The sequence below is a fragment of the Saccostrea cucullata genome, unplaced genomic scaffold, assembly GCF_032062105.1.
Source record: "Saccostrea cucullata isolate Sc308-1 unplaced genomic scaffold, CSIRO_AGI_Scuc_v1 ctg18745, whole genome shotgun sequence".
Classification (NCBI taxonomy): domain Eukaryota; kingdom Metazoa; phylum Mollusca; class Bivalvia; order Ostreida; family Ostreidae; genus Saccostrea; species Saccostrea cuccullata.
The window spans coordinates 1-9,544 of NW_026939791.1; the positions used below are offsets into that span (position 1 = coordinate 1).

General features: G+C 32.4%; 1 protein-coding gene across 1 annotated transcript; it reads right to left on the reverse strand.

The window, feature by feature from the left end:
- Positions 1-193: 193 nt before the first annotated feature.
- Positions 194-5,602, reverse strand: LOC134253989 (cell adhesion molecule 3-like). Its single transcript, XM_062736565.1, has 5 exons — positions 5,426-5,602; positions 3,125-3,511; positions 2,507-2,851; positions 882-1,407; positions 194-546 (listed from the first exon to the last, which is right to left on the reverse strand). Exons 1-5 carry the CDS (start codon positions 5,469-5,471, stop codon positions 426-428), a joined length of 1,425 nt encoding a protein of 474 aa, XP_062592549.1. The 5' UTR covers positions 5,472-5,602; the 3' UTR covers positions 194-425.
- Positions 5,603-9,544: the final 3,942 nt, after the last annotated feature.

Genomic DNA, 9,544 nt, shown 5'->3' on the forward strand with positions numbered 1-9,544 from the left:
AAGTTACAATGTAAAAAAAGATATAAAATTTCTTGCATGTGTCGTATACTTAATGGCAGATGAAATAAGTAAATAAATGATGCGTTTGATAAGATCAACAACCTGGGGAAAATCAGGTTAATTGACTTTTTAAAAACAAAAATCATTAATTGAAAAGGAATAGTATATATTGAATATACATTATCATGGAATACATGTATATTATATTTTACAATTATAGAATTATATACATCATATGTAAAAAGTACTACACCGTGTCACACAGATTGTATGAAAATATTTATAGAGAAAGGCTAAATTTTGTTTCTTACACTCTTAGAATCATTTCGAAATAATACTCGATGAAAGGAAATGTCAGCTTAAGTATCTTTTTTTTTAATTTATGAATCAGTCAATGAAGGAAGGCCACTTTCTGGTAGTAAGGATTACGGTTTTTTTATTTGAGCATACACAGCGTCTTTTGTCTCGTTGGAGGGAACAGTTCCATTGCGAGTATTTAGGTCACCCGTTGTTTCTGTCATTGGGAGTGTGTTGGCGTTACCTCTGCTGTTAAAATAAAACAAATATCTTGTATAATTATATCAAAAGCATGGATGTGCAACTCTAATTCAGTTAGGATATTTAGAAAAAAAGAGATGTTCAAAGTTAAATTTTCCTAAAATTAAAAATACGACAGTAAAATAATTTACAAGTCAATAATAGAATAATCAAGATTAAATTCTATTCCAGATTTTGATTTGATTTTCATACTATTGTTTCAATATTTTTTGGTCACACATAATTGGTAAGTTTCAAAAATTCTTCCTTTACCACCAATATATTATAAACTTGTATATGCATGTTAATAATTTAAATTAAGTGAAGTTTTCTATAGGCAATACCTAATTTTGCTGTTCTGAACGCCAATTTGAGAAACTTTGTGAAGTTTACGCAGGTAGTATGCAAGTCCAAACGATACAGATAGGGACGCTATAGTCAAAACGATAAACAGGACTCCAACAACACTCATGGTATTGGTTTCACATTTGTACTCATGTCCAGTTTCCACACAATTCTCTAGAGCTCCACACGGATTGGAATGACAGTGTAAAGAAGGTTTTGGTTCTGGAATAGTTCCATTAACAATAATTGTAACATTTAAAAAATGTGTCGAATTTAAAGTATTTGTGACAGAACAGGTGTATGTTCCAGAGTCAGCTTCTTGAAGACTCTGGAATAAAAGAAATTTCCCATTCGAATTCTTTTCTATTGTTGTGTTGGAATGGAAAGGTTGAAAGGTCCATTTGTAATCTTTGTCAGTTGGTGCAGGGTTTCCGTCAGCTAAACACGTCAGGTTGAGCTTCGAAGTGGATATTGGATACACATCCAGTTCTGGGACTCTGATGATTCTGAGAACCATAGCTTTATCTAAACAAAAATAAATAAAAAAAAAAAACCTTTAGAATGAAAAGTCTGAACAAAGGGCATGGAACTTGGGAATTTTGAATACCGGTAAAAGATTTGAGATTTTAAATAAATTTAATCACTGATATGGGCTCTTTTTGAAAAAAATCTAGAAATAAATAATGAAGCTTTTAACAATACATTTTTTGATGACGATTTTAAAGAAAAAAGAAAAGAAATACTCTACCTCCTCTAAAAGTGATTTGTTATTAATAATATCTATTGAACAACATTTCCCAATACTGGTATTTAAGTACATGTACACGACCCCCTGAAAAAATACGTATATCTCACAAGGATGAAAACTATAATTGTTCTCTTACATTATTCCAAGCATTGTCTGCCTTTAGCGACGTGAAAACCTTTGTTAGTACTTCCATTCATTATTATTTTATTTCAACAGAAATCATCATTAAAGCAAAGCGAACACCTATAACACCTAACTCCTTCAAAATTTAATATTTAGAGTAATTTTATTCGATTCACAGGGATAAAATGATGTAACATCAACATTTTAGACTAAAAAAATGTAAACAAAATGTGGATTCATTTTTATTTCTAATAAAAGTGAGATACAAAGAAAAGCACAAGAAGGATACTTTATTTGTCTATTTCCAAAATATCTCATTTAATTACTTTTTTTATGAATTTCAAAGCAAAGTTTGTTAAAAAAAAAAGACCGCAAACTTGTTGAAGAAAAGCTTGTGCTTAATCTATGTTTTCCAAAATGTGAGAAATTTCAAATTTATATTTTAGGATTTCCATAATGTTTCTGACTTTTGCTTTGAAGCCCTGCATTTACAGCCTCTTGTGACCTCTCAGTATTATTTTTGTGGTATGATAAAAAAAAATCTTTAAAGCAATCATTGAAAAGACAACATTTGTTCATGATTGCAGACTTTCACAATTTTAACTGATGCCACACTTTTCTTACCACATCCTTTATAACAATGAAAACCTTTTTTGTCTTGAAGATTGTAAAATTATGTCAATTAAATGCGATAACCTGTGTATGTGAAAGAAAAAACAATGTAGACTGATATCTTTATACCAATATACCTACACAGGACATTTATTTTTATGGTATCTCTATACAGTAATGTGTCTTCTGGATCTTCATTCTTTGTTATGTTGTTATGCGAGGTGCACCGAAAGAAGGCCCCATTATCATCCCTTGTGACCGTGTATGTAGTGTTCACACTGGTAATAACTTCACAATTTCCGGCTTCATCGGGTATTGGATCAGATTCTTTGATGAGAGAGAAGTCGTTATTATTACGGATTTTCCACCATTTTAGAACCCCCGGTGGTTTCCCCACATCTCCGATACATGATAATTCCACGTCTTGGTTTTCTTCTAATTCTGTGCTTGAAATCAATGGACTATCAAGAGGTTGTTTGGAGGACTCTGCAGAAATCAAAGGAGTAATTTTAAATCAGTTTAAATTTCTCTCTTATCTTATGCAATACTTATGAAAGGTTTTGCTTTAAATGTTTTAAAAATATGACAAACATGTATATTTACAATATTATATACAAACACATGACTTTTTTTAACGGTCATTTAAAAATCAAATAAAATACTATCAAATACTATAGAAATATGGCAAACATGTATATTTACTATATTATATACAAAAAGATTACTTCTTTAACGGTCATTTAAATATTAAAATCTTACTTTGAAGTGACATCGATATTTCTCCAGATACTGCGGTTTTAAAACCATCTTGATTGTATACTATGGCGCATTGGAATGACGGCTTCTCGTCGTCACAAGTCACTTTGTTTATCATAATCAAAGCATATGTTGAATTTGCAGTTGGTGTTACAAGTTCCGATCTGTTTCGAAGATATTCTCCACCTGCATAATAAACAGGATCTGGACCCCCTGGTTTTGCAAAACCAGCTACATTATCACCACTGGTTTTCCTCCAAGTGATGGCATGGTCACTGATAATTACTGTACCTTCTATATATGAACAATTTAGAATCAAAGTTGCATTTTCAGCTTCTATGTCGGCAATTGTTTTACTCCCCTCCGTACTAATATGAAATCCAGAGCTAGCTACATAAAATAATATTTAATTACTTGTTATGGAAAGAAAATAATCTTTTTTTTTATATAAAAAATCCAAAATAAAAGCAATATTAATCATATTTTTTTTCTTGATTTCTTTGTATTCATTTACATAGTGGCGTTTATGTTCATTAATGTTTGTTAAATTCTAACATTGTTAAACAGGAATATTGAATTTGTTTGTAACCAGAAGTCTCTGTCGAGACTGTAGCTCTACTGGTTTGTACTTGTAATAAAGAAAGAGAAAAGTAGCAGTAAAGACTTAAAAACTTTACAAAAGCAATAAATAGAATAATAATCCTTGATTAAGTCTCTTTTTGAGGCAAGACTGCCATAAGACTACAACAGTAGGAGTAGCTTTTAATAAAATTTTACAGAATTTCAATTTAAATTACTATGGCAACATAAGTCAACAAAATCAAAAACACAAAACTGATAATTATGTATCTCAGTGTAGTCTGCTTGTGTGCCAAGTTATATTAAAATTAGACCAAAACTGTAGGAGGAGTAGCATTTTGAGAGAATTTCAAAATTTTTTTCTATTTTTAGTAACCGGCAACACCGTTCATCGAAATCAAAAACCGATATACAGAATTATGTATCTTAGTGTAGTCTACTTATGTGCCAAGTTATATTGAAATCAGACTTAAACTGTAGGAGAAGTAGCATTTTGAATGATTTTCACAAAAATTTCTATTTTTAGTAACCACGGCAACATCGTTCATCGAAATCAAAAACTGATATACAGAATTATGTATTTTAGTGTAAACTACTTATGTGCCGACTTATATTGAAATCAGACTTAAACTGTACGAGAAGTAGCATTTTGAATGATTTTCATAAAAATTTCTATTTTTAGTAACCACGGCAACATCGTTCGTCGAAATCAAAAACTGATATACAGAATTATGTATCCTAGTGTAGTCTACTTGTGTACCGAGATATACTGAAATCAAACCAAAACTGTAGGAGAAGTAGCATTTTGAATGATTTTCACAAAAATTTCTATTTTTAGTAACCACGGCAACATCGTTCGTCGAAATCAAAAACTGATACAGAGAATTATGTATCTTAGTGTAGTCTACTTGTGTGCCGAGTTATATTGAAATCAGACTGAAACTGTAGGAGAAGTAGCATTTTGAATGATCTTCACAAAAATTTCTATTTTTAGTAACCACGGCAACATCGTTTGACAAAATCAAAAACCGATACACAGAATTATGTATCTTAATGTAGTCTACTTGTGTGCCAATTTATATTGAAATAAAACCAAAACTGTAGGAGGAGTAGCATTTTGAAAAATTGTTTACAGACGGACAGACAGACAGACGGACGGACGACGGACGCATTACTATCGCATAAGCTCTTCTGGTCTCTGACCAGTAGAGCTAATAATCTTTAAAAAAAGAGGTAAATAACAAGAAGCATTTCAGTTTTAATTTTGTTAAAGTGCAAGGATGTGTCAATCAAACCTGCCAAAAAATTTAAAGTTTTAATGACTTTGAAAGGAAATAAGATTTTTAATAAATTTTTGTGTGAAATGCTATTAAAATATATAGTTCGTAATATTATAAGAAGATATTAACTTCAAATTTGTGTCCAAGTACCTTTAAAGCCACTCGGGATGATATGATATATGATATAGATTTTAGTATGCAATATTCTCTATATATGTATTAATTGTGAATGAAATTTTTTCATGTTTGTCATCAAAGTTAAATTTGGAAAAAAATCACAGTTAAATTACAAAGCTTCTCTTAACATTCATATTACTTAACTGAGTGAACTTGTTGTTTATTTTTTTAATTTGAAAATAAATATTTGATTTTAGATAAGTTAAAACTATTTTTCATAAAGATCTGATGATAAACAGAAATGAAGAAGAAAAAATAATGAAATTACCCTCTATCAGTTTGAAAATACTGAATATAACCAGTAACATATCCATTTTAATGCTGAAGATTTCACACTCTGAAAGCTGATCGACACCAATCCTCTACAAAAACCCAGCTCTGATAAAGCAATTGGAGCCGTCCATCAAGACATTAAGCTTTTATTCCTTGAAAATACATAATAAGGTTGAATTGCACGATAATGGAGGAAGTCTATGGTAACATGACGTTACAGATTATAAACCAATAGAATTTTATATCTTTTTCCTAATGTTGTAGCTTTACAGCAGCAAACAATTGAAATCTAAGATAGTCAATTTAAACTGCTCATGTATATTGGAATTTATAAACATTTAAATAGCCACGTTTTATGGAAGAGAATGTTGAATGCATATTTTGTAAAGTTTCCTCTTATGACAATAAAGGCAAAGACCTCCCCGGATTCGAATCAAGGACAGAGGCTAGACTTGAAAATATTACTATAAATGAAAATGAAATTGTCGATATTATCGAAATTTTAGATTCTAAAAAAGCCTCCGGTCCCGACAATTTCAGTCATATTTTAATAAAAGAAATAAGGAAAGAAATTGCTGTCCCGCTAGAAAAACTATTATATAACCTACAAGCTGGATTAATGCGTAACCATTCAACGGTGACCCAATTAATAGAAATTTATCACAATATCTGTATTGCTTTAGACAATAAAGAAGTCACATGCTTTGCCTTTGGTGATGCAAATTTTATTTATGCTCCTCGTAAGTCTCTATATAATGAAACAGGATGGGAAACACTAGCCTATAGACGGGAAAAGAGAAAATTATGTTTAATGTATAAAATAAAACATGGCATCGCACCAGAGTATTTACTAAATCTATTACCTCCTGGTGTCTCACAAACCGCCCATTATGATTTACGCAATTTCAACAATATTTCTATTCCTCAATGTAAAACAAACTTATTAAAAAATTAATTCTTTCCATCTACAATATCACAATGGAATGCTTTGCCTATAGAGATTAGAAACATCGATACTGTGAATGCTTTCAAAAAAAGACTATTAAAAGGTGAACCTCCCTCAAAATATTTTTCTTATTCTGATAAAAAAAAAACTCAACTTTAACAAGATTAAGACACAATGTAAGTATCCTTAAGTCAGATTTATTTAAAGTTAAACTTTCAGATAACACTCAGTGTTCTTGAGGATATATCAATGAAAACACTGAACACTTCTTCTTGTACTGTAAAAAATATGCCGAAATTAGAACGGAATTATTCCACACTATATAGAATAACAATGGAGCAATAGACCTTGACATTATCTTATTCGGGGACCCAGAAATGGGTCTCCACAAAATAATATCAATATTGTTAAACCTGTACATAAATATATTAAAAAATCAAAAAGATTTTATGAATAACCAGCGTTACCATTTTGCATCCTTTACAACCCCCTTTTAATTTCTTCTCTCCTTGCACTCCCATTCCCTTCCTTTCTTATCTCCCTGTGGCGCAGTGGTTAGAGCGTCTGCTCTAGAGTCGCGAAGTAAGGAGTCAATCCTTACGTCGCGGGTTCAAATCCCACTGTGGGACGTAGAGACCGGTCCTTTGGATGAGACCGTATAAACCGAGGCCCCGTGTCGCAGTAGGTGATGGCACGAAAAAGATCCCTCACTGCTCAAAGGCCCTGAGTGCCGAGCATAGGACAAAATTTGTAGCCCTCCTCCGGCAAGTGGTGGCGTCTCCATATGAGTGAAAAATTCTCGAGAGGTACGTTAATCAACATGCAATCAATCAATCAATCTTATCTCTCTGCATCCCCTTTCTTTTTCTTCCTCTTTTTATATTACTATATATCTGTTGCATTTACATCACGTGTATATATTTTTGTTATTTTTTTTTGTGTTGGAGAGGACAATCTAAGTAGGCATAACTTGTTTCCAATCCCATTGATTGTGTTCAATAAAATATGTTCAAATCAGAATGCTGAATTATCCCGAATGTTGTTAAACTTTCCGCTTTCCACAACGCAGTAAATAATAGTAATATTGTAAACAATACAAAGATCCATCTAGCCTTATAAATGTTGTATTCCACAATATTTCTAGTTTAAGTCCACACTACGATATCTAAAACATACATTTTTGCATCTACGGTTAAAACATTACTTTTTGATTAAGGAAAACACCTCAATTGATACAATGTATTTAAAAATAGCCCCTCTATGTGTTCACATTCTTCTTCTCCAGGCAACTATTGCACTGCTTGACACAGCATTCCCTGTGACGGAAATGTACAATTATGAGAGTTTGAAATCAATAATTTGATAAAACAATTTTTACAAATGGTATCAAAATTTCATTAATATTATAACTTCTCTGTAAAAATACCACAATAAATAGGCTACAAATGAAAATTAAGACCTTGCAATTTGGTCAGCATGGATTGAAAGTATCAGATGGCAGTTGAGCGGTTGAAGGACAAGAAGAAACCATCTTTTTCTCTGTCTTCAATTCAGAATTGAAAAAAAAACACTGTAGATATATTACACGATCAATATGTACTATGTGTCCCAGCTAACAAAGTAGGTAACAATAATTTAATTGTTTGAAAGGCATCCAAATTGTATTTAAGAAAGTAAAGGATTAAATTTTTGCAGTGGTAATCCACCCTGCACTCATAGTTCCCATTTGTAAGGAAGAAATTCTTCATAATCATAAGTCAGTTTTAAATATTTTTAATACATACCCAACAACCTTATTGAATTTTTACAATATTTATACTGGATTCTTAAATTACACAAAATCCTTAACAATTTGTCATAACGGATTTAAAGACCCTTTCTTTACTCGTCAGTAAATCAACATTGAAGGAGAAATTTTAGGATACTGTATAACACGAAATATTAGAGAAGTTGTGCTTATAAAACTTGGATACTTCAACCTATACTTGAGTTTTTGCTTGAAGATTTCTTTTTTTTAAATCCAGTCTTCTAACTATCTGTCAGATTTTTCATGGGTACACTGAAATTATACCGCACTGTTATGAGAAGATATGAAACAGAACGTTTGTTTTGGGGTTGCAAGGGAAGGAGTTGTTCGTTTTACGTCGCGGGTCCGAATCCCATTGCAGGTCTTGGAGGCCATTTATTTAGATGAGACCATATACAGTAAATCTCGAATAATAATGAGAGCTGACACAAAAACGTTCCATTGTTTCTCTTTGACCCTTTAGCCCTCCACTGAAAAATAGTGGCGTTTTCATATGAGAAAAACATTCTCGACAGAGACTTTCAAACATTAAAAATAACACACAAACATGTGGATCAGACTTTACTTAATTCTAAGAGTTACTGTGGCTTTCAACTTGAAATTAAGTCTAATTCAATTTCGGTTAGAAACCCATGCACATGGTCTACGTATTGCAGTCCTTTTTTTAAGGACAGCGACTTGCTATTGGCATTTTTGCCTTAGTTATTTAATTACAAACTTGATACACATTATTATCAGGCGCAGGTGCGGCCGATCTATTTGTTGTTGTGAATGAAACTTTTTTAAAATTCTCATTATACCTTGTCATAATAGTTTCAATTTGTTTTTCATTATCAACAGATATTCATTAATGTTTTATCTTATAAAAAGTTACCGCTCTCCACGTCTCCTCCAGACACGGGTTCTTCCATCAGCAAAGTTCAAACTAAAACGAGACTCATCACTGAAAAGTATTCTTGACCAGTCTTGCAATCTAAAGCACAAGTGATGCTGTGCCCAATTTAGTCGCGAGGTCTTGTGCCGATCTGTTAGTTCTGTCCCTTTGTACGGTCTATGGGCTCTCAAACCGCACTGTCTGAGGGCTAATCCTCCTCCCTAAAGTATTGTGCGCAGAATCTACCGCAGTTAAAAATCTGTTTCGAAGATGGAGCAAACGGATTTGACGGTCCTTCCTAAGGGTGGTAACTCTAGGTCTTCCACTGCGGGGCCGGTCATCAGTTGATCCGGTGGTCTGGAAACGTCTTAAGAGTAGGCTTATTGTCTTCTGAGTTGTTCCGCAACTGACGCCGCAACAGCGTTTTGAGACATGCCTGCTTGGAGCATCCCTATGGAACGCTCAGGTTTATTTTTGGACAATCGAG

What these genes read in the sequence shown, in the direction of transcription:
- LOC134253989 (XM_062736565.1), bottom strand. Translation starts at nt 5,471, where the DNA reads ATGGATATGTTACTGGTTATATTCAGTATTTTCAAACTGATAGAGG. An exon ending in TATTTTCAAACTGATAGAGG is followed by an intron (nt 3,512 to 5,425) that starts GTAATTTCATTA and finishes TATTTTATGTAG; the next exon opens with CTAGCTCTGGATTTCATATT. An exon ending in CATAAAAATAAATGTCCTGT is followed by an intron (nt 1,408 to 2,506) that starts GTAGGTATATTG and finishes ATTTTTGTTTAG; the next exon opens with ATAAAGCTATGGTTCTCAGA.